Source organism: Lagenorhynchus albirostris, chromosome 9, assembly GCF_949774975.1.
Source record: "Lagenorhynchus albirostris chromosome 9, mLagAlb1.1, whole genome shotgun sequence".
NCBI lineage: Eukaryota > Metazoa > Chordata > Mammalia > Artiodactyla > Delphinidae > Lagenorhynchus > Lagenorhynchus albirostris.
In genome coordinates, this window is record NC_083103.1 from 37,343,526 (window position 1) to 37,369,224 (window position 25,699).

Genomic DNA, 25,699 nt, shown 5'->3' on the forward strand with positions numbered 1-25,699 from the left:
TTATTAAGAAAAAATTTTTTAAAAAAACGGATAGAACCCTCAGACAAATGGTGGAAGCAAAGCTATACAGACAAAATCTCACAGAGAAGCATACACATACACACTCACAGAAAAAGGAAAAGGGGAAAAAATCATAAGTGTTGCTCCCAAAGTCCACCTCCTTAATTTGGGATGATTCGTTGTCTATTCATGTATTTCACAGATGGAGGTACATCAAATTGATTGTAGAGCTTTAATCCGCTGCTTCTGAGGCTGCTGGGAGTGATTTCCCTTTCTATTCTTTGTTCTCACAGCTCCCAGGGGCTCAGCTTCGCATTTGGCCCCGCCTCTGTGTGTAGGTCGCCGGAGGGCATCTGTTCTTCGCTCACAGGATGGGGTTAAAGGAGCAGCTGACTTGGGGGCTCTGGCTCACTCAGGCTGGGGGGAAGGAGGGGCACGGAGTGCGGGGCGAGCCTGCGGCAGCAGAGGCCGCCGTGACATTGCTGCAGCCTGAGGTGCCCCGTGCGTTCTCCCAGGGGAGTTGCCCCTGGATCGCGGGACCCTTGGCAGTGGCGGGCTGCACAGGCTCCCCGGAAGGGGGTGTGGATAGTGACCTGTGCTCGCACACAGGCTTCCTGGTGGCGGCAGCAGCAGCCTTAGCATCTCATGCCTGTCTCTGGGGTCCGTGCTTTTAGCCGCGGCTCGCGCCAGTCTCTGGAGCTCCTTTAAGCAGCGCTCTTAATCCCTTCTCCTCGCGCGCCAGGAGACAAAGAAGGAAGAAAACGTCTCTTGCCGCTACACGGCATGTGGGATCCTCCCGGACCGGGGCACGAACCCGCGTCCCCCGCATCGGCAGGCGGACTCTCAACCACTGCGCCACCAGGGAAGCTCTTTAAAGTACTTTTAAGAGTACTTTCTTAGAAAGGCTAAAAACACATTATCATTTTATGATAATCTAGGATATCCTTATAATGTATGTTGTTTTTCTACCCTTTGTTGCTTAGCTACGTGATTTTTTTCATCATATTTTAGTAGTACATTGTGCAAAACTGTTGAACTTCAAAATTGTCATAAAGGAAAGCAGAAACATAAAAGTATCATCTGAATATTAGAGTTCACAGATAGTCAACATTTTCTCAGTCTGTCAGTGGCCATCAGGATTTGTGCTATTATTCTCTGTGCTACTAAGGCCATGAGAAAGAATGAAAGTGGTTATTTATCCTTTGTGGAACTTGATAGTTTCACTTTAAAGATTTTGATTTTATGATGTAAAACAAACACCAGTTTCATGGCATCATTAATTAACTCATGTCTTATTATTGATGTGGATGCCTGTGCAAGCGCTGATTTTTAACCACCTCCAACAATATTTAAGTAAAAGAACCACTTAAAGTGAAGTAATAGAGGCAACTTCCCTGGTGGTCCAGCGGTTAAGACTCCGCACTTCCACTGCAGGGGGCGAGGGTTCAATCTCTGGTCGGGGCGCTAAGATCCCAAGATTTCACATGCTATGCAGTGAGGTTGGGGGAAAAAAAAAAGAAGTAATAGAGATTACATTCTTAATAGCAGTCTCTTCTGAAACATTGCAGAAGACTGAGGATTGATGCAGATCTTGGGACTTTAAAACAGCTCTTTCTGACTCCATTACATGTAGATTTTGAACAACCACCTTTATAAGAAAATCAGAGAATTTGTTTTGTCATCTCTTTTTATAGCTTTTTTGTCACCTGGCAGACAGCTTCCTGCCTAACCTGACTTTTAAAACCACCTTCATGAGATTGGTGCTCACTGAGGGCATTGACTAAGCAGTGAAGGCAGCTGTTGAATAGTGAAAAACCTGTTGGTGGTGCTTTTCCATCAGGTCTGGGCAATTGCAGTGATATTTTAATTCAGTTGTATTATTTAATGAGGGAAAAGTTGTGATCTATAACTTAAATTCTTCGTTGAAGTTACCGTAAGACCAGGTGTTCTTTTTGTTTTGTTTTTTGGCTGCGTTGGGTCTTTGTTGCTTCACATGGGCTTTATCTAGTTGCAGCGAGCGGAGGCTACTCTTGGTTGCAGTGCTCGGGCTTCTCATTGTGGTGGCTTCTCGTTGCGGAGCATGGGCTCTAAGCGCACAGGGTTCAGTAGTTGCAGCACGCGGGCTCAGTAGTTGCGGCACGCAGGCCCTAGAGCACGTGGGCTTCAGTAGTTGCGGTATGTGGGCTCAAGTAGTTGTGGCACTCAGGCTCTAGAGCGCAGGGTCAGTAGTTGTGGTGCACGGGCTTAGTTGTTCTGTGGCATGTGGGATCTTCCCGGACCAGGGATGGAACCCATGTCCCCTGCATTGGCAGGCAGATTCTTAACCACTGTGCCACCAGGGAAGTCCCAGGTGTATTTTTTGTATATCATCTTTGCAAGTTACTAGCAAAAACATTTTCTACTGGAAGATCAGTGGGAAAAGCTGTGGAATTTGGACAGTTTTCCTTAGATTTTCTGCCCATTGCAGGCATTATATATCAACAACAGCATCAGAAGGAAGGTAAACTTTTCTTGATATCTAAAAAACTTAAAACTTTAAGTTTCTGTTTCTTCAGATTCAATTATGCTTAAGAGTAAAACATTTTTGTTAGGACTGGCATATAACTTTTACCAAGTTGGCATTGCCAAAACTATAAGAGAACTTGAACTCTGATTTTAAAGGTTTAAAACTACTTGACCGGCACCAAGTTATAAGGAATAAATTTAGGAGGCAACATTAATACTTGTTTGTTCTCTTAATAGCACATGCCAGAATACAGCAGAAGCAGGTATGGATATTGGTCATCTGTATGTTTTCAGGGCTGAAAAACGGGCATTCAAGAAAAGCTTTGGTCCCCAGCTGGGCATTCCCATGGAGAATTCCAAACTCTATTGGATAGGGAAGAGTGGCATGAGGGACCAGTCACTCCACTTTGATTCATGCATAGCACTCTCTGTCAGACCCTGATGTGCTGGTGGTGCACCCAGGTGGCAGTGATCTGGGAGTGATGAAGTTGTTTGATATTTTAATCCAAATTAAGAAAGATTTAAGATTTATCGGGACTTCCCTGGCGGTTCAGTGATAAAGAATCTGCCTTGCAATGCAGGGGATGCGGGATCAATCCCTGGTCAGGGAACTAAGATCCCCCATGCTGCGGGGCAACTAAGCCCGCATGCCGCAACTACTGAGCTTGTGCGCCTCAACTAGAGCCCACGTGCTGCAAACTACAGAGTCCACACTCTCTGGAACCTGCGCACCACAACTACAGAGCTCACGTGCCCTAGAGCCTGCGCACCACAACTAAAGAAGAGAAAAACTGCATGCCACAACTAGAGAGAAGCCCATGCGCTGCAGCAAAGATCCCGCATGCCACAACTAACACCCGGCACAGCCAAAAATAAATAAATAAATAATAAATAAATCTTAAAAAAAAAAGATTTATCAAGTAAATGTTCAAGAATGTTACTAGAGTGTGGTCCAGTATGGTACCCAGAAAAGTGTGGTCCCACTCAACGAAACCTCTACATGTTATGAATATACGTGTGAAGAAAGTCAGTGGACAAATTGGCTCTTTTATGAAGTTCATCGGAGGATGTACCATCAGTACATCACACACATGTATACACACAAATACATACCATATTTTCTTTTTCTTTTTTTAATTAATTAATTAATTTTTGGCTGCATTGGGTCTTTGTTGCTGTGCACGGGCTTTCTCTAGCTGTGGCGAGCAGGGGCTACTCTTCATTGCAGTGCGTGGGCTTCTCATTGCGGTGGCTTCTCTTGTTGCGGAGCATGGGCTCTAGGCACGTGGGCTTCAGTAGTTGTGGCACATGGGCTCAGTAGTTGTGGCTCATGGGCTTTAGAGTGCAGGCTCAGTAGTTGTGCACGGGCTTAGTTGTTCCGCCACATGTGGGATCTTCCTGGGCCAGGGCTCAAACCCGTGTACCCTGCATTGGCAGGCAGATTCTTAACCACTGTGCCACCAGGGAAGCCCATACCACACTTTCTTTATCCATTCATCTATTTTTTTTCTTCAATTATTTGTTTATTCATTTAGTCATTCTACATATATTTACTAAGTGCTTGCTACATGCCAGGAGTAAGAACAACACAAAGTAACTTCCTGCCTTCATGGAGTTTACATTTCAATGGGGGAAGACAGAAAACAAACTTACAGCATAGTATACAATGCACCAGATGGAGATAAATGCTACCTAGGAACATTCAGACGAAAGAGGGGCACAGGAAGACCTGGAAGGTGAGGACTGCATTCTGATCTCACCTCCTCTATATCCACCTTGCTCACACCACTGGCCTCCTGTCACTCCTTGAGCCCCAAACACACTGGTTTGCTGTTTCAGCCCCATCCGCGCTCTGCTCGCTTGGATGGTGACCTGGAGATCTCCAAGACTGGAAAAAGGCTTCTGTGCCTTATACTTTGAGGTGGGAGTATGTTTGTGGTTCAAGGAACTGCAAAGAGACTAGTGGTGTGAGCGAGGCGTGCACAGAGAGATGGGGTCGGAGGGGAAACAGGACTGGCTCAAGTAAGCCCTTGTGGGTCAGGGGGAGGAGGCCTGTGGCTTTTCCTCTACGTGAGCTGCAGAGCCACGGGCAGGCTTTGAGCAGAGGAGTGATCTGATCTGATTGCTATTATAACAGATGCCTCTGTGCCAGACCCCGGGAGGGAAGGGTGGCAGCAGAGCTCCCCACCCCGAGGAGGCCACTGCAAGAATCTGGGTCTGAGATGGTGGCTCGGACCAGTGTGGGGACAGAGGATGTGGTCACATACGCTGAGGAGGGGTAATCATTCATCTATGGATGGACACTTAGGTTGCTTCCTTCCATATCTTGGCTATTGTAATAATGCTGCAATACACAGGGGTGCATACATCTTTTTGAATGACTGTGTTTGTTTTCTTCAGAAAAATACCCAGAAGTGGAATTGCGGGGTCATACGGTAGTTTTATTTTTAATTTTTTGAGGAACCCCTCCATACTGTTTTCCATAGTGGCTGCACCAATTTACATTACTACTAGCATGGGTTTCCTTTTCTCCACATCCTCAGCAGCACTTATTATTTGTTTTCTTTTTGATAATAGCCATTCTGACAGGTGTGAGGTGATACCTCATTGTGGTCTTGATTGCATTTCCCTGATGATTAGTGATGTTGAGCATCTTTTCATGTGCCTGTTGGCCATCTGTATGCCTTCTTTGGAAAACTATTCAGGTTCTCTGCCCAGTTTTTAATCAGGCCGTTTTTGTGTTTTGTTTTGTTTTGTTTTGTTTTGTTTGTGGTACGCGGGCCTCTCACTGTTGTGGCCTCTCCCGTTGCGAAGCACAGGCTCCGGACGCGCAGGCCCAGTGGCCATGGCTCACGGGCCCAGCCGCTCCGCGGCACGTGGGATCCTCCCAGACCGGGGCACGAACCCGTGTCCCCTGCAGCGGCAGGCGGACTCCCAACCACTGTGCCACCAAGGAAGCCCAGGCCGTTTGTTTTTTGATGTTGACTTGTATGAGTTCTTTGTATATTTTGGATATTAACCCCTTATCGGATATTTTTTGCAGCCATCTTCTCCCATTCAGTAGGCTGCGTTTTCTTTTTGTTGATAGTTTCCTTTGCTGGTCAAAAGCTTTTTTAGTTTGATGTAGTCTCCCATTTGGTTTTTTTTGTTTGTTTGTTTTTTGGGGTTTTTTTTTTGCTTTTGTTTCCCTTGCCTGAAGAGACATATCCAAAAAAATATTAAGACCAATGTCAGAGTACTCCCCATGTTTTCTTTTTTTTTTTTAACTTTTTTTTCTTACAGTTGTATTGAGATATAATTGACTTACAGCACTTTATAAGTTTAAGGTGTACAGCATAATGATTTGACTTACATACATCATGAAATGATTACCACAGTAAGTTTAGTGAACATCTGTCATCTCCTATAGATACAAGAAAATATATTTTTTTTCTTTGTGATGAGAACTCTTTAGGATTTATTCTTAACAACTTTCCTATATAACATATAGCAGGACTTCCCTGGTGGTGCAGTGGTTAAGAATCCACCTGCCAGTGCAGGGGACATGGGTTCAATCCCTGGTCCAGGAAGATCCCACATGCCGCGGAACAGCTAAACCCGTGCGCCACAACTACTGAGCCTGCACTCTAGAGCCTGAGCTCTAGAGCCCGCGAAGCACAACTACTGAAGCTGCGTGCCACAACTACTGAAGCCTGTGCTCCTAGAGGCCTTGCTCCGCAACAAGAGAAACCACTGCAATGAGAAGCCCGCGCACTGCAACGAAGAGTAGCCCCTGCTCACTGCAACTAAGCCTGTGCGCAGCAGTGAAAACCCAAGGCAGCCATAAATAAATAAATAAACAAAAATAAATAAAATAGAGCAGTGTTAATTGTATTAATCATGTTGTACATTACATCCCTAGTACTGCTTACGTTTTCTTCTAGGAGTCTTAACGGTTTCAGGTCTTACATTTAATTTTAACCCATTCTGAGTTTATTTTTGTATATAGTGTGAGAAAGTCCAGTTTTCCCAAAACCATTTATTGAAGAGGCTGTCTTTTCCCCGTTCTGTATTCTTCCCTCCTTTATCATAGATTAATTGACCATATAAGTGTGGGTTTATTTTTGGACTCTCTGTTCTGTCCAGTTGATCTATGTGTCTGTTTTTATGCCAGTACCATACTGTTTTGATTACTGAAAAGCTTTGTAGTGTAGTTTGAAATCAGGGAGCATGATACCTCCAGTTTTTTTCTTTAACATGGTAGATTCTTAAATTGTTCTTGTTCACAAAATAATTTTAAGGTATGACTTTGATTCTGACCCATTTTGTTTTAAAGGATGGAATCTGTCCTTCAGATTAATTGCCCTTTGTGCTTAAGCCTGCTTGTAGCATCTTTCATGATTATGATAGTTGAATGATTGTAGTGCCATTTATTTTTTGAAGTAGTTACTACTTTGGCATCTATTTTAATAAGGTCTAGGGCTTCCCTGGTGGCGCAGTGGTTGAGAGTCCGCCTGCCAATGCAGGGGACACGGGTTCGTGCCCCGGTCGGGGAAGATCCCACATGCCGCAGAGCGGCTGGGCCCGTGAGCCATGGCCACTGAGCCTGCACGTCCGGAGCCTAAGCGGGAGACGGGAGAGGCCGCAACAGTGAGAGGCCCGCATACCGCAAAAAAAAAAAAAAAGGTCTATACTTAACCTCCACTTTTGAAACTTGAATTGTTATGTAAATTAATCTAAATCTTTCTTTGTGCTGTGTGTTTATTTTCAAGAAGTGTAAACCTGCTGTTTTTCTCATTGATTGTGGTAATAGAAACTTTCTAGAGTTTAAATAAAGAGTACTGCTCTAATAGTGTTTAAAAGATAAATTGAGGTCCCCTGATTTCTTTGGAATAAAGTTCCATAGCCCACCCAGAGCCTGGCCAGTAGTATTAGAAGCTTATATATTCATAGACTATAAATAAAAGCCTTTTGTAAGCAGCTTAATGAATTTGCCTGATTTGTGTTTAATAGCACGAATCAGAATGACTCTGCTCATATAGTTGTTTGAAATGCTTCTCCTATTTCAGAGATTGACCTGTTTTCTGTTTTTATTCTAAAAGGAAATAATACGGGCTTGATCCAGTGATCCACATGGGCTTGACCCAGTTTCTCAATAGATGGGTCAATAGTCTTCTGTTTCAGATTGCTTAGGCTCCATAGTTTGCTCTGTAGCACAAATGCCCGACCAAAGATCATTATGTGGGTCTTGAGCAAGTAACTTCAGGAAGGAAAAATGCTGGGGGCGGGGGCAAGTGATTCACTTTGCTGGTTAGAGGTAAGATCAGAAAAGTTACTGTTTATAGTTATTTTGTATTTTTCTTTGAGGTTACCATGGATTCTTTCTCTAATATAAATGAGCTCCTTTTTGAGTTGTAGGAAGTAATGATCATCAGTAAGTACTGTTAGGAGATAAATAAAACTGATTATCTTTAAGTGTTTAAAGATGGTTTAAAATCAGGTAGTGTATATACCAGTGTACTTTGAAGATACTGGCCTAAATTATTCATTGAATTATCAGATCCACTGAGTAGAGTATTGGTTTCCTAATAGTAGAAAAATCATCTTATTTCCTAAGGATTAAGTTTAGTGATTGGATCCTATCTGACATTTAAATGAAGTTTTTGTTCAGGATTGTTTCTCAAAATCTATGTTACCTTTTCAATTGCTGCTAATCTGGAATTGTAGAAGGGCACTTCTGAAATCCAACTCTGCATGAGTAAAGGTCAACAATGTGTGGGGACTTGAGGTATGGCAGTTTGCCACAAACTCATTAATCCAAGGCTTGTTATAGCAGGTATAAAGAATATTAAAATTTCTCTTAAGACGTTTGAGGAAAAAAAGATTTTTTTGTTTCAAGAGCAATCAAGAATAAGAACCTTCTACCAAACATTTTTCTTACTTATTTATATAAACAATCTCTTAAAGTGTCATGGTTCATTCAATTTTGAACTTTAATCTGGGTTTTTCTCTTGGCATTCACATTGCAGATCTTAATTAGTTTTTTTTTTCTTTTTAGAAAGTAGATGGATTTAAAGTGTTCAAATATACTGTATAAAAAGGTCTATGTGTGATAGCGGAGAGGACTAAGTCTAACCTTGGCATTTCTAGCCTCCTCGGGTGAACTGTGACCTTTATAGAAAGCCAGGTGATTGCTGCCTCAGCTTGATTCCCATTTTGAATGTTAATGGCTTTAGCTGGAGACTTATTTGGAAGGACTTATTTGGCCCTGTATTGTAGCATTTGCCTTAACATATTTTATAAGAGAAACAATGTAAATTCCAGGATTTAAGTGTGTTTTTTAAAATTGGTTTTTGAAAATTCAACATCATTATAACTTGATTCATTTTATTTATAATATTTATTTTATTTATTTATTTGGTTTGCTGGGTCTTAGTTGTGGCACATGTGCTTCTCACTTGTGGCCAGTAGGCTCCTTAGTTGTGGCTCACTGGCTCCTTAGTTGTGGCATGCGAACACTTAGTTGCAGCATGCATGTGGGATCTAGTTCCCTGACCAGGGATTGAACCCGGGCCCCCTGCATTGGGAGCTTGGAATCTTAACCGCTGCGCCACCAGGTAAGTCCCTTGATTCATTTTAATGTAGTAATTTTAACAAAGTTTGTTGATATGGTTGTGTGTGAAAAATACAGACTAGTTATGAAAAGACCCTTAAGCTTGTATTAGTTCGGATAACTTCTACACAGATAAATGGGACACTAACTGCTGCATATGACTGACCAGACATTTGAATACCTAACCATATTCATATAATTTGGGTTCCCCAATCTCTGGGAGAAGGTTTGTTGTATCTCACAGGAACCATTTCATATAGGATATAATAGGAAAGTTCTTTTAGAAACAAGTTTTTAAATTCCTATTGTTAATGCATCTTTATCATAAAATGGGGACTTAATGAGATACCATCTCCACTAGTCATTATTTTGTAAATCATCCTTTGGGCACAAAATTCTAAACTTGTAGAAATTACCCCTTTTTGCTCTCACTTAGGACTTAATAGTGCGATATAAGAAACTAGAGATTTTGGTTTGGCATAAATTCTCTACAAATAAACAGCTAAGTCATTTTTTTTGTCTTTTTTTTTTAATTGAAGTATAGTTGATGATGTTAATTAGGAAAGTGACTCAGTTATATATACATTCTTTTTCATATTCTTTTCCGTTACGGTTTATTACAGGATATTGAATATAATTCCCTGTGCTATACAGTAGGACCTTGTTTATCCATTCTATATATATACCAGTTTGCATCTGCTAATTCCAAACTCCCACTCCTGTCCTCTCCCACTCCCCTCCCCCTTGGCAACCACCAGTCTATTCTATATGTCCCTGACTCTGTTTCTGTTTCATAGATAGGTTCATTTGTGTCATATTTTAGATTCCACATATAAGTGATATCATATGGTATTTGTCTTTCTCTGACTTAGTTCACTTAGTATAATAAATAATCTCTAGTTGCATCCATCTTGCTGTAAATGGCATTATTTCGTGTTTTTTTATGGTTAAGTAGTATTCCGTTGTATATATTGTACCACATCTTCTTTATCCATTCATGTGTTGATGGACATTTAGGTTGTTTCCATGTCTTGGCTATTGTAAATAGTGCTGCTATGAACATAGGGGTGCATGTTATGTTTTTCAATTATAGTTTTGTCTGGATATATGCCCAGGAGTAGGATTGCTGGATCATATGGTAGTTCTATTTTTAGTTTTCTGAGGAACCTCCATAGTTTTCCACAGTGGCTGCACCAACTTACATTCCCACCAACAGTGTGGGAGGGTTCCCTTTCCTCCACACCCTCTAGCATTTGTTATTTGTAGCCTTTTTAATGATGGTTATTCTTACTGGTGTGAGGTGATACCTCATTGTAGTTTTGGTTTGCATTTCTCTAATAATTAGCGATGTTGAGCATCTTTTCATGTGCCTATTGGCCACCTGTATGTCTTCTTTGGAGACATGTCTATTTAGGTCTTCTGCCCAATTTTTGATTGGGTTGTTCGTTTTTTTGTTGTTGAGTTATATGAGTTGTTTGTATATTTTAGAAATTTTAAGCCCTTGTTGGTCACATCTTTTGCAAATATTTTCTCCCATTCTGTAGGTTGTCTTTTCAGTTTGCTTATGGTTTCCTTTGCTGTGCAAAAGCTTGTAAGTTTGATTAGGTCCCATTTGTTTATTTTCATTTTTATTTCTATTGCCTTGGGAGACTGACCTAAGGAAACATTGGTGCGATTTATATCAGAAAATAAAACAGCTGTTTTGCCTAAAACAGCGAAGTCTTTAAATCATACTGAGAGGAAAAGCAAGTTGTCTTGCTGAGAAAGGGAGGCGAGTACTTTTGAATGGTGAGGAGTGAAGGGTTAGGATTCTTGTTCCAAAGCAGAATGGGAGAAGAGAGTGGAAGACTCCCATCTGGTCCTTTCAATCCTTGAAGATGTTCTGAGGATTTTTTTTGCCTTTGTGGGAAAATGGTAAAAGGAGGGCTTAAGGCTTTCTGAAAGAATCCAAAGGATTGAGGATTTGGGTTAGGTTATGGCAGGTGAGGCCTTTGGAATTAGAAGTCCTGGTGATCTGATAGAATGAGAGAGAGGCTGCCATGGCAGGCAGCCTGTATACAGGACTAAGAGAGATGGGCAAGGAGTTGGGACTGAGGGGAGATACTGGGACCAGGAGTGGAAGAAAGGGAGGTCAAAGGTATGAAAAGGAATGAGTGGAGATAAGAATTGATGAATTTGGGGAGGTTGCTAGAGTCATCCCGGTGTCTATACAGGAGGTTGTGAATAAAGAGGTGGTCAGAGAGGAAGATGACAGGAAAATGTGAGTGGAATGAGCCCAGAGGTGATGCAGTAGCTGGTAAATTGATGAGAACACTTTGGAAAAGTCAGGTGTTGAGAGGCCAGGGATGTGAAAAACAAGACCTCAGGTTGCCCTCTGGCTTTACAACTCTGAATTCCAGAGCACACATTGTCTGAAAGTTAATAGTTTTGCTTCTCAGAAATACGAAATAATACGCTGACATATTTTTTGTAAAATCAGAAGTGAACTCTGAAAAGCATATAATATATGAATTTGTATTTTAACAATCAGTCAGAAGTATTAATTGCCTCCTTGTAAACACTGGAGGATGGATACTGTTTGGGCTCCTCAGCAGGAGGTTTCTAACAGGAAAGAGGGAGACTCTAAGCGGGAGAGTCTGATATTGGGCTTTTCCTTTCACCATGTACAAGCAGTGTCCTTAGGGCAGATGGACGAATGACACTCCTCAGGAAAACCTGGCCATGGGAGACACTGTCTTTACTCATTTTAGTAGAACCCAAGTCAAAAAAAACGTAGTTCTTCTGTGGTGGAAACAAGAAACAGAGGGGAAAAAAACAACTCTAGATTTAGACTCTTTTTTTGAAACCTGTAACACCTGAGAACTCCAAGGTCTCCCAGTGTCATTTACAAAAGCCCAGAAAAGCACTCAGGGTATCCTGGGTATGGACCAGCTTCTGGGAGAAAACAACTTTACGAATCAAAAACCACAAAAAGTAGAGTGACCAGACCAGTGAATGGAATAGCGAGAGTTGTGATCAGATGGGACGCTGAAGAGCACAGGTGGCGCTGGTTGCGGTGTGGTTTGGACAGTGCAGTTTCCTTGAAGAAACAGTCAACTTTGCATGGTACCAGGAAGGAGCCTATAATGGATGGGAACATGAGTGGTGAGGCTCTGGGTACATTTTTACAAACTGACTTGAAGGGTTTTTTCCCCCCTAGTAAGCAGAACTCAGCGTCAAGGTGATAACAGTTTTCAGCTCAAAGTGGAAGTGATACTTTCTGTTAATCTGTAATCATTCTTTATTCATTGTAAGCAATAAAGGTAAGTATAATTCCCCACGTGTATTCCATCATCAAACATAATTGAAAATACCATTTATCATTTGCTGATTTAGGACCCTAACTAAAGAACATTGACAGTCATAAAGAGTATCCATACTTAGTTGAAAGGGAGGACCTTTTGAAGAAAAGATCTGAGGAGTAAGTTTTATATAAGACACTGACTAGGAAGGTACATTTGGGAGAGAAGAGTAAAGAATCTGAGAATAAGCAGAATTTTATCAGCTGTGGAATTTTGGATGGCATTCTCCTTTGCACATCTGCTCTTTCCTATTCTTTTCGTAAAGGGTAAAGGAGTAAAAGTCTTACAGAAGGGAAGCCACGTTAACCTGTATATTGGTTTAAGGAAACTCTGCCCATTTTCAGTCTTACTGGCCTCTAGAGTGGGTTCCTTCCTCCTTCAGCTTAGCAGTAAAGCCTGAGAATAGACTGGACCTGAATCAAATGTTTTACCTTGGTATAAATTTGTTGTCCCATTTGTTGGAGACTTAGGAATAACTGTAATCTGTAGGGATAGAGCCTCTGCCTCATTGAGAAAATAGCTAATTGTTTGGGCCGTTAAGGCAAGAAAGTGGGTAAATATGGATTAATAGTAATCTCTTGCAGGGAAAGTATTTCTGAATCAACTCAGATTTTAAATGTTATGTTTTATGAAGTTGGGACATAAACTTTTTCTTTCCTCGCACTTTGAAAGTGTTGACTCATATTTTGTCCTGTTTTGTGATGGCTCTTGTGAAGGGAATAGAAAGAGATTGGGAAATAAGCAAGTGTTTCTGCCTTTTTCTCCTGCAGGTCCCAGTAGGGATGGCACAATCAGCGAGGACACTATCCGAGCCTCTCTCATCTCAGCAGTCAGTGACAAACTGAGATGGCGGATGAAGGAGGAAATGGATCGTGCCCAGGCAGAGCTCAATGCCTTGAAACGAACAGAGGAAGACCTGAAAAAAGGTCACCAGAAACTGGAAGAGATGGTTACCCGTTTAGATCAAGAAGTAGTAAGTAACTCATTGAATAGTTGTACTAGTTAGATTGAATCATAGCCATGGCAAAGTGTTCTGTATATACTGTGGTTACCCTGAACATTGTGGGTATAGTTAAAGAGTTCCGAAAATTATACACACCTTTAAGCATTTTCACATAGCTCCTCTACAGCTTTGTTAAAAAAAAAAATGCAGCCTGTGGTTGAAATGTAGTCTTTGATTGGGGAGTGGATGTATTCAGAGGAGTTTTGCTTGCACCTTCACCCCGGGGGATAATGTTTTGACCCAAAGGAGGACTGTTTGAGCGCTTGATGTTACCAGACAGTTACTAGGAAATAAGAATTTGAGAGAGCTCTAAGTCGTGATAAAGATCTGCAGACCCTGGGTACAAACTTAAGGGTCAGTTCTTTTTTGTTTCCAAATGTTGTTTGAACTATATTTAAAGTATCTTTGGTGACCCCTTCTAGGTGAGCCCTTCTAACTTAATAACCCATAGTGTATGCAACCTTTAGCTCTTAAGCTTTCTCACATTTTTATCAGGCTGCTGTGCCCTTATGAGTCAGGTCAGCCCTGTGACTTCTTTTGTTTAGTGATTAGAGGCACTAGCATAATTTGAGTGCCAGCTTCACTCTTCACTTTCATTCCTGTGATGGAGAATTTGTTCCAGCAAGTGTGCATTTTTGATGAAAGGGTAAAGAGTTATTAAGTGTTTGAGGGCTTTGGAGAAAGTGATTTGTATGTACACATTACTCTAATAAAATGGTTCTAGTGTGTAAAGCTGGCTCGATAGCCAGCTATTTTCAAAAGTTCAGCAAAGTGACACCAGTACAGTTCAGAGCCTGCAACTACCACCTGCTGTATCTTGTGAATAAAGTTCAACTGTTTGGAGTTCTATGTGTTGAATCATCTGTACAGACTGGGGAAAGTTATTCCTCTGAGGCAGATGGCCACTTGTTTTGAAAGAAGGACCTCCTTTATGATTTTCACGTAAGGAACCTCCTGCTGGAAAGTGTCTTGTCTGATGGCTTAGTTTGCAGTATCATTTGTCACTGGTAAGTGACAAGCTTATCACTGCCACCAAAAGTGCTCAGCTCAGCATCTCCTGTTTTCACTCAGCACGTTAGAGCACACCTTTTCCTCTAACTTTGACTAATGTGATACATGAATCTCATCCATGAGTTGTTTAAGCATTGTTTTATTAGCAAGTCTGTTTCTGTGAAGTTGAATTGTAGATGTCTGACAAGCAGATAATTACAATTAGTATAAAATCATCATGCTTGGACTATTCTGTTTTCAGGCTGAGGTTGATAAAAACATAGAACTTTTGAGAAAGAAGGATGAAGAACTCAGTTCTGCTCTGGAGAAAATGGAAAATCAATCTGAAAACAATGATATTGATGAAGTTATCATTCCCACAGCCCCACTATACAAACAGATCCTAAATCTGTATGCAGAGGAAAATGCTATTGAAGACACTATCTTTTACTTGGGAGAAGCCTTGAGGCGGGGAGTAATAGACCTGGACGTCTTCCTGAAGGTATGTCTTCCTTGCTCTGCTTTCCAGGGTTTCGGAACGTGTTTTAGAGACACTGACCTTGAAAACCACAGATCAAGAGGGTTTCTCTGTAGGAGGTGGGTTAAAATTCTTTGTCTTTCCAAAAGAGAGCAAGTGAGATAAATGGCTGTGAGCAGTGTCTTCCCACCTACAGAGGGGGCTGAGGATCATCTGAGTAGGGGAAGAAAAGTGGGCTAGTGGCTGCAGTTCCCCACCCCACGAGATAGCATCAAGCTGAATGTAATCCTTCTCTCTTACTACTGTGCCTGGGTGGATCATGAGGTACAGTCAGATTTCCATTGATTCTTTCAGGCCACATCATCTAAACTGAGATCATTGACTGCCCCACCCTTATTGTTTTTGTTTTTTTCCTCTGTTAATTTTTTTAGACTTGCATAGTTTTATACCTGTTTTCCCAAATCAAACAGCCTTGGGAAGTATTGGGTTTGCCCTGCTGGTAATAGAGCCCTTCTGAATAAAGGTTATATTCCAGGCTTAATGCTATTGTACAGACATGAAGATCTGTAAGCCAAGTTTGGCTACTTCTCTGTTGGGTCATGAAGAGCATGGCTTTAGGAATAATAGCAGCTATCCTCTGGATATTCAGTACAGCTGCTGCTGATGCTTCAGTGCACATGCGAGGCTGGTCAGGTTGCTTGCTGATCTTGCCTGTCTTACTATGAGCATGTGGCCAAACCACTCTTGGACCTGGTGCAAGCACATGAATAGCTGAAACCCTAGAGAGGACTTCCTTTCTGTACACTGTCCCCTGCTTGGGTGGCATAGCCTAGGGAAAGATACACATGGAGAGGCAAGAGAGGTACACTGTTTGCTAGGCACTGGACAAAAGCTGGCCTTGTGCTATACTCATCCTTGCCCTTCCCCTTTTTTAGCCAAGTGGGAACAAACAGTCACAGTTTGTACAAAAGTTTTTTGTAACTTTTGTTAGGATCACAGTACATGTTTCCCTGCCATCTTGGTTGTCTCAAGTGCAGCTTGAACTCCTGAGCCAGATCCTGCAATGTGGTGCTTTCCCTGTGAAGAAGGCCTTTGTATAGGGTCTCAGAAGACTACTTTCCTTAACACAACCTGCCAGCATCAATCCAGTGAGTTTAAAAAGCCACATGTACTAAAGTATTGGCTCCAAAGGAAAGCTGATATGAGTTTAGGTTCTTAGCTCCCACCTAGGTTACAAACTGTCTGATAGTTCATGCCTGGGCCTGGATCAGAGCCAGTCTAAACTGTTGAAACTTTTTCCCCCTTCACAGCATGTACGTCTTCTGTCCCGTAAACAGTTCCAGCTGAGGGCACTAATGCAGAAAGCAAGAAAGACTGCCGGTCTCAGTGACCTCTACTGACTCCTCTGATACCAGCTGGAGATTGAGCTCTTCTAAAGCATTCTTTTCTTCTCTTCCTTTCTCTTATATCAGTAGGTGCCAGAATAAGTTATTGCAGTTTATCATTCAAGTGTAAAATATTTTGAATCAATAATATATTTTCTGTTTTCTTTTGGTAAAGACTGGCTTTTATTAATGCACTTTCTATCCTCTGTAAACTCTTTTTGTGCTGAATGTTGGGACTGACTATGCTAAATAAAATTTGTTGCATAATTTTTCTCTTTTACTGAACATCTTTAGGAAAAATATATGAAACCTAAATAAGAAGCTCGGCTTCTAATTTAGCAAAGTATATCATCCATCGTGAGTTGAAATTTAGCATTATTTATCCTCTAGCATATAAAGTGAATTCTATTCAGTATGGGATATAATACCACACAGAAATCTAAATTTTCAAATATTTGAAATTGAGGGATTTGAGTGACTTTTTTTTGTGAAAGGTCCTGGCTGGTACCCTCCTACCAGTTCCTGCCTAGTCCTGCCTAGATTTGTTTCCTTTCCAGGCCTGACAGAACCGTAACTAACTGTTTTCATCAAGAAAGGAGCAGAGTGGCCAGTACCAAGCTACACACCTGAGAATTTATGTTAACTAGGCAAGATGGTCTGGCCACAATTAAGGAGGAAGGTACAGTGTACACTGCCTCTCTGCATTTATTGTCATCTAAAGTCAGTCTTTCTGGTGAGTGATTCTGTAGTCAAGATTGTGGCCACCCATCCAATGATCTACATGTCCTAAAAAGCTTATCTAGCAGAACAGAATTTTCTCTGTCAAAATGAGAGAGCTAGAAGGTTCATGAGGTTATAAAGAAATGAACATTCTAATTTAAGATGTTTTAAGGTATTCAGGCAGCCAGACAGCTACTCTATACTTCTCCCGAGAGAAGAAAGACATTTGGTCTCACTCATCACTGAAGAGTTTATATAGTTTAGATCTTTTCTTAAAAAATGAAAATCTACTTGTAAAAATTATCAGAATAGAAACTAGCAAGGTTTAATCTAGTGTTAGGTTTGAAACTAACATTTTTTTTTTTTTTGCGGTACGCAGGCCTCTAGCTGTTGTGGCCTCTCCCGTTGCGGAGCACAGGCTCCAGACGCGCAGGCTCAGCGGCCATGGCCCACAAGCCCAGCCGCTCTGCGGCATGTGAGATCCTCCCGGACCGGGGCACGAACCCGTGTCCCCTGCATCGGCAGCCGGACTCTCAACCACTGCGCCACCAGGGAAGCCCTGAAGCTAACGTTTAAATGAGTTATTTTTGTGTATACATTTATTTTTGCATGGTAAAGGAAGTTACAGCTTTTTTATAGCATACAAAATGAACTTAGTTGTATTAGCCAGCCAGAACGAAATAATTAGCATACGCTTGATGAAAAGAATCACCGTTTCTAAACACAATAAACACACATCATACATTCTTTTGGACCAAATGGCAACTACATATATAATATACAAGGCAAGTACTGGTACATCAGAGATACCAAAATACCTTATTTGATGCAGTGACTTAGGAATTACAAAAAATAAGTATCATCCAACATTTGGATGCTAAATAAAAGAGCTGAGGGGCTAAATAGTGGAGTCACTCTTCCCTCCTTCTTTTTTCCGACTTTTAGGAATTTGAGTGTATTCAAAAGTATGACGTATTTAATCCTGTAACTAACCACTCTCTCTCTTTCGATAACTTCAGAATGGTAGTTTTAAGCAACTTTAAAACTTGCGCTCCTTCTGAATTTCCCAGAGAGTTTCTGCACCCTTTTCAGACAGGCCTCTTCTGCAGAGGTCAGCTTTACCTTTATGAGGTCTGTAATAACATTCTCGCCCAGGATACACGGAACACTAAGGTATATTCATTTGTTCAATAGTGGCCCTGAAAGTAAAGACTTAAAAATTATTCCTTTCTCCTTTCTTCTAACAAAGGTCTGCAGTATGAGAAACAACAGTTGCTGGGTGAACTGAGTATTTAACAGATTTGTAGTATGAACTGTGGCAGAAAAAGATACAAGGAAAGGGGACTTCTCTGGTAGCGCAGTGGTTGGGAGTCTGCCTGCCAATGCAGGGGACATGGGTTCGAGCTCTGGTCCGGGAGGATCCCACATGCAGCAGAGCGGCTAGGCCCGTGCGCCACAACTACTGAGCCTGCACTCTAGAGCCCACGAGCCACAAAGAAAAAAAAAAGATACAAGTAAAGAACAATTTAAAACAGATGACTAGACATATTTATTGTTCAAATTCATCTGCCATCTTCCCACATAGGCCCCAACCTCTTGCCATGTTTGCTGGGACCAACCCTCCTTTTCCTATCTCCTTGCCCCCAAACCACTTCCTATCAGGGAACCCACTTCAAAATTCCTATTACTTTATTCCCAGTGATTTAATTCCATTTTACTTTACCTTCTCCCATTCAAACTAGCAGAGGGATCTTACGCAGGCCCCAACTTCCCCCTCCCCAGGAGACCAACTGCTAATACTTTTGAGATCAGTGCTTCTTTCTTAGGTCTCTTCACTGGACCTCATTGAAACTGCTAGAGAACAACTCAAAATGTGGCAAGACCTACCACAGTGGTTCCCAATGTTACTAGATATTTGTAGAGCTAGTTCACTCCGTTAAATAATAAAGATGCAATAAGACTTTTATCTAATAGAATGTATAAGAAATACCACACTAGGCCAGGACAAAGGTCTACAAAGGTAGGCCTCTTCCTCCTCTACCACCATCCCTTTGTCTCTGTCTCTTCAGCAGCAGCAGCAGCAGCAAAGAACAGATTTTAGGAAGAGAGGTGCTTCCATAAAGATCAACTTCAAACATTTTCTTCAATGCTCTTTTACCTCTATCTTATGTTGATATTAAATATTTTTTCAAACATAAATATCCTACCTTACTCATGGTGGAAACTGGATGCACTCCTAAGATTCTTCAGAATACTTTCTGTTAAATCAACACAGGTAGGGCAACACCCCATTTCTTTTTAATCACCTCACAGCCACTGTGGAGTTGGAAGAAATCATGAACATAAGTTAATTTTAGAAGAAATACTTGTCTTTGAACATCCATATTGCGGCAGCCTGACAATGCCACAAATCTGAAATGTTTCCATCAATAATTTCTCCTAGGAGTTTCTTATAGGAGTTGGTTATGTAAGGTAGGAAAACAGTTATGACGGTAAGTACGGAGATCCAAAAGTTAATGTGAAATCAATTTTACTATCAACTGTAAAGAATATATAGCAACAATTAGAAAAAATATATTGTCAGTTAACAAGTGAGTGCCTACTATATGGTAGATACTGGGTTAGGCTCAGCAGTGAGTGAGACAGACTTAGTCTAGTCCCTAACTGCTTAAGAGTTTATAATGTGAATATGATCACACCAAAATAAAAGGAGAAGTGCTAAGGAAAGAAAAGTCCGGCAGATACAACAACATATACTTAAAGGACCCAAGTCTCATCCCTCTGGCACAATTCAGGCTTACAGCTAACTTCCAAGGTACTGAAAATACAAAACATACTACCCGGGGGGCTTCCCTGGTGGCGCAGTGGTTGAGAGTCCGCCTGCCGATGCAGGGGACACGGGTTCGTGCCCCGGTCTGGGAAGATCCCACATACCGCGGAGCGGCTGGGCCCATGAGCCATGGCCCCTGAGCCTGTGTGTCCGGAGCCTGTGCTCCGCAGCGGGAGAGGCTACAACAGTGAGAGGCCCGCGTACAGAAAAATAACAAAAAAAATAAACAAAAAAAACATACTACCTGGCAACCACTACTTTGCGGACATTTTCCTTCTGCTCAGGTCTTTATCAGTTCCTTTATCTGAGTTCAGAACCTTTGGAGAGACCACAGCAATGTTCACTCCACTCCACACAGGAACTAAGAAAAAGATACCCCCAAATCCATTCATTATATAGTATTATATAACAGGTGGTGGTTGTTTTTTTTTAACCTTAGCAAAACTGTTACAATTGCCCTGAGTGGTTTACAACTAGGAACACTCAACAAAACTATCAAAAATTCAGATGTCTAAGCCCTACCCCAAATCAGCTAAATCAAAATCTTAAGGGATGGAGCCCACAATTCTATCGTCTTGGCAGAGATTCTCCAAACAAGAAAGTGACAGTTTTGAAATTTTCAACTATAAATTATTAAGTTTTAACTTTTATCACTTCAAGTCCTTTTCCATAGCCAGGGGTTTGTATTAGATCGATTTCAAGGGTTCTTAGCCAGAAGAAAGTAAGATAAAAAGGACTGCTATCATATTAGCACCCCTCCTCCTCTTCCCTTTAATTTTCTCCAGTTAATAGGAAGAATTCATGTTACTTGAATTAACAATACTGACCTTTCTGAACTAGAGTATCCCAAGTTAAATGTAAACTACATCTTGTTACTTAGTGCTGTGTTAAGAAAGCCTTATAATCTTAATCGTACATATATGTAGGATTGTAGTAACATTCTCATTTTTTTCAAACTTGTATTTCTGGTAAGTTATTTTATTATAAAAATAATGTGCTAAAAATTAAAACACTACTAAAAGGACCTAAAGTAGAATAAAAGTCCTTTCACCCAGGAGGTATTTTACTTTATGATTAAATATATGATCAATACAGTCTAAATATATTTCAGAGAGTGTGCACAGCTCAGTGGTACTTTTGGCTTACCACTTGAGTCTCTGTGCTCTAAAAGGAAAAACCATGACAGCTTTCAGAGTGGACACCAAGCCTCTGCCCAGTCAAGAAATGGAAAGGGGCAGTGGCCAGATTACAGCCACTCCCAATAACCACAGTTTTGGGGAAATCCTGTTAACTTCCATGCTACAAAGTTAAGATACCCACTGAGAAGAAAAAATTCAAGACAGAAAAAGTTCTCACTTTAAATGATAAACTTTTTTACATTTATCTAAATTAAAACTAAGTCTGATGTTTCGCTGGGGGGAACAAAAACAGTTCTCTATCCAACTCCAGTTATACCATAGTTTCAACAATATCTACCCAATAGAAATAAATTATGAAAACCTTTTGTTGCTACTTTGTATAGACGTTTGTGCAGAAACACACACATTCATTCATGCCATTAAAAAAATTTAAGAAACACAAATCAATATCCCTTATCAAGTCTTTGAAATAAATTTTCTCAGAGAATAATCCATTTAGAGCAAAAAGCTTAGTTAAGAGGGAAACAGAGAAACAAGTATACATGGAATATAACTGTCAGGCAAAACATAATCAGGCCTTAGTCCCACTAGGCAAGGGAAAAAAATTTGGCATAGTCTGATGTTTTGGGTATGTGAACTATTTTAAACATTATTTTATCAGAATTTTTTTCTCATTGAATTTAAAAAGTGGTAACTATTAGCCAGAAAGTTAGTGCAGATACAATAATGGCAAACAAAACAGAATTTCAAAAATAAAAAAGCATTACTAAGGATACACAGAGATACTACATAATATATGAAACAATCCAACAATACATAATAATCATGAACTTAGATGCAACTCATTGAAGTGGCCTCAAAATATATTGGAAAAAAATCGGGAAACGCTAGGTGGATTTGAGTAACTACCTTTATCAGAAACTGACAGGTCAGTAATAATTAAAAATTTGTAATTTAGTAAAACTAAACCAAATCAATAAGTGTGAATGGATATAGAAAGATCATTCAATTAAGTCCATTTCCCACCCCCCAAATACATAAAGGAACATTTACAAAACCTGTATTAACTAGGTCACAAAGGAAGCCTTAACAGATTTCAAAGAGTGGATGTTAACCTGCATTTCTCTGATCTCAATTCAGCTATGTTAGAATCAACCACCATATAACAAATTTTAAAATGTTTCAAAGCTAAAAGCATACTCTTGCTGAGTTAAAGAGAAAATAAAACTAGGAATTACAAAATATTTATACCTGAATGACAATAAAAGTGCCACAAAACAAAAGAAAAAGTGGTACTTACTGTTAAGTTTATATTCTTAAATGCATTTTTTTAAAAAACAAGAAAGGTCAAGGATAAAAGTTACTAACCATAAAGTAAAAGGAAGTTTTAAAAAATAAGCAGAAAGTAGTAAGATTAAAAACATCAGTATCAATAAAATAGAAAATAATTCTTGGGGAGAGGAGGACTAATAAGTTAGAAGAACATCTAGCAAAACGAGGGCACAATGTCCCCAACAAATAATATTAGGAAACAGGAGAGGTAAGCACAAATACAGTAAAGGTTTAAAAAGTCATAAAATATGAAACACATGCCAGTATAAAACTTGGATGAAATGGACAGCTAGAAAAATTCCTAAAATGACTTAAGAAGCAATGGAAAATCTGAATAAACAAATTACATTAATGAACTTTTAACAAAAATCTAGCCCCTCACCCTTTCAACTGTTTTACAAACAAGTTATATCAAAATTTCAAGGAACAGTTTATTCTTATGCAACCTATTTTATTAGAGAACAGAAAAAATTTTTTGGTGGGGATATAGTAAAACCTTGATACTGAAACTGAGCAAAGACCAGATAAAAAATAGTAAACTCATATTATTTATTTACACATACACAAGTACTAAATAAAATATTAGCAAATATACTTAAGTGGGGTTTTTGAAAAATACTTCCTGACCAAGTTAGTTTTACCCCAGAAATGCAAAGATGGTTCAATATCAGAAAATACATTAATATATTACACCATGTGAGATTTAAAGAAAAAGATCATTTGAATTGTACAAAAACCTGATGAAGTTCCAAATCCATTAGGGTTTAATAAAAGTAAAACTCAACAATCTAAGAAGAAAAGGAAACTTAACCTAAAAAGATATCTATCAAAAATCCAAAACAAACCACAAATAATGAAGAAAAATTAGAAGTATTTTCATTACAGTCAGGAACAAGACAAGGATATACCCACTATCACTGTTTCTATTTAACATCTTACTGGAGATCCTCCTAGCCAATGCAATAGGACAGGAAAAGGTAAAGGTCTTAAGTATAGAAAAAAGGCCTTATTTGGAGATGGTAGGTCTAAAAGAAAATGTCTGGTAATTTGTAAACTATAGAAACTAAAGATCAGAAAGAAAACAAGAAATAACAGAGACTTGTGGGAGACCATTAAACATACCAACATGCGTTATAGTAGTACCAGAAGGAGAGAAAGGAGCAAACACATGCAAAGAAATAATGGGTGAAACTTCCCAAATATGAAAAACATTAATCTGCACATTCAAGAAGTTTAAGGAACTCCAGGTAGGATATACTGAAAGGGATTCTTACTTAGACACACCATAGTTGAACTGTCAAAAGCCACAGAGAAAATACTGGAAATACGAGAAAACAGACTCACTGCATACCAGAGAAAGAAAATAAGTTAACAGCTAACTTCTAATCTGAAGCAATGGAGGCCAGAAGACAGTTGAATGACATTCAAAGTGCTGGAAGAGAAACTCAACCAAGAATACTATATGTAGCAAATCTATATTTCAAAAATGAAGGCAGAATAAAGACATTCCCAAATAAATAAAGATTGAGAGAATTCACTGCTAGCAGCCGACCTGCCTTACAACAGATACTGAAGAAGTTTCTTCAGGCTGAAAGGAAGTGATACCAGGCAGCAATTCATACCAACATGAAGAAAGGAGCACTGGTAATAGTGAAATATAATTTATTTATAAAAATGTTTGTGTGTGTGTGTATACATACATACACACACATACACCTACCTCTTATTTAAAACACAACTGCATAAAACTATATAAAATTTATTGTTGGGCCTACAAGATATACAGATAGAAGGTATTTGACAATAACAACCAGAAGAGGAAGGGAAAGATACTAGAGTAGAGCAAGGAAGTGACAGCAGACAGTAACTCAAATCTTGACAAAGAAATGAATACCAAAAATGAAAAATAAGAAAGTTAATATTAAAAAGTTCATATATTTTTGTCTTAGCTTCTACAAAAGACTTAAGATTATATAAAGCAACAATTATAACACTGTATTGTTGAATTTTTAATACATATAGACATATACAACAATAATAGCACAAAAGTGGGTGAGGGATTGATGCTACAATGGAGCAAAGTTTCTATATTTTATTGGAATTAAGTGTGCAAAAATGTGAAGTACATCCAGGTACCTTAGGCTGATATTGTAACCCCAAGAGCAACCACTAAAAAAAAAAAACCCTCAAAAAACATAATTTAAAATTAATTAAATAATTAAAATGGTACTTTAGAAAATGGAAAAAAAGTCAGTAAAGGAGAAACCAAGGAACAAAAGAAGACACAAGACAAACAGCAAAATGACAGGCATAAACCCAAACATATCACAGTAACAGTTAATGTGAATAAACAGTCCATTCAAAAGGCAGAGATTTTCACACTGCATAAAATGAGGTCTAACTATATTGCTCTCTAGAAGAGACACACTTTTTTTTTTTTTAGTACTATCTGTATTTTGGGGTCATTATCCTATTTTAGTTTTTTTTTAAATTGAAGTATAGTTGATTTACAATATTGTGTTAGTTTCAGGTGTACAGAAAGTAATTCAGTTGTATATATGTATTTTTTCAAATTGTGTTCCATCATAGGTTATTATAAGATATTGAATATAGTTCCCTGCACTATACTGTAAATCCTTGTTGCTTATCTACTTTATGTATAGTAGTTTGTATCTGTTAATCCCATATCCTTATTTATCCCTCCCTACCTCCCTCTCCCCTTTGGTAAACATAAGTTTGTTTTCTATGTCTGTGAGTCTATTTCTGTTTTGTAAATAAGTTCATTTATGTCATTTCTTTTAGATTCCATATAGGAGTGATATCATATAATATTTGTCTTTCTCTGTCTGACTTACTTCATGTAGTATGATATTCTTCTAGGTCCATCCATGTTGCTGCAAATGGCAATATTTCATTTTTAGGGCTGAGTAATATTCCATTGTATATATGTGCCATATCTTCTTAAACCATTCACTCAGTATGATAATCTCTGGGTCCATCCATGTTGGCATTATTTCACTCTTTATTTCATACACACACACACACACACACACACACACACACAACCACATCATCTTTATCCATTCATCTTCAGTGGACATTAGGTTGTTTCCATGTCTTGGCTATTGTAAATAGTGCTGCTATGAACATAGGGGTGCATGCATCTTTTCAAATTATAGTTTTCTCTGGATATATGCCCAGGAGTGGGATTGCTGGATCATATGGCAATTCTATTTTTAGTCTTTTAAGGAACCTCCATTCTGTTTTCCATAATGGCTGCACCAACTGACATCCCCATCAACAATGTAGGAGGGTTCCCTTCTCTCCACACCCTTTCAACATGTTATTTATAGACTTTTTAATAACAGCCATTCTGGCCTGTGT

General features: G+C 39.6%; 2 protein-coding genes across 3 annotated transcripts in view; one reads left to right on the forward strand and one right to left on the reverse strand.

Annotated features, from left to right (window-relative positions):
* Window positions 1–16,551, forward strand: part of TSG101 (tumor susceptibility 101) — a 57,463-nt gene extending 40,912 nt beyond the window's left edge. For both annotated transcript variants that reach the window (XM_060159546.1, XM_060159547.1), the window contains 3 exons: window positions 13,209–13,411; window positions 14,694–14,933; window positions 16,220–16,551. In XM_060159546.1, the coding sequence (XP_060015529.1) occupies window positions 13,209–13,411; window positions 14,694–14,933; window positions 16,220–16,309 (533 nt within the window). In that variant the 3' untranslated portion in view covers window positions 16,310–16,551. The remainder of the gene's footprint in view (window positions 1–13,208; window positions 13,412–14,693; window positions 14,934–16,219) is intronic.
* Window positions 14,700–25,699, reverse strand: part of LOC132525951 (L-lactate dehydrogenase C chain-like) — a 49,952-nt gene continuing 38,952 nt past the window's right edge. Inside the window, 6 exon segments of the mRNA XM_060159548.1 lie at window positions 14,700–14,990; window positions 19,222–19,330; window positions 20,089–20,205; window positions 20,991–21,020; window positions 21,023–21,113; window positions 21,115–21,163. Coding sequence (XP_060015531.1) covers window positions 20,099–20,205; window positions 20,991–21,020; window positions 21,023–21,113; window positions 21,115–21,163 — 277 coding nt within the window. The 3' untranslated portion in view covers window positions 14,700–14,990; window positions 19,222–19,330; window positions 20,089–20,098.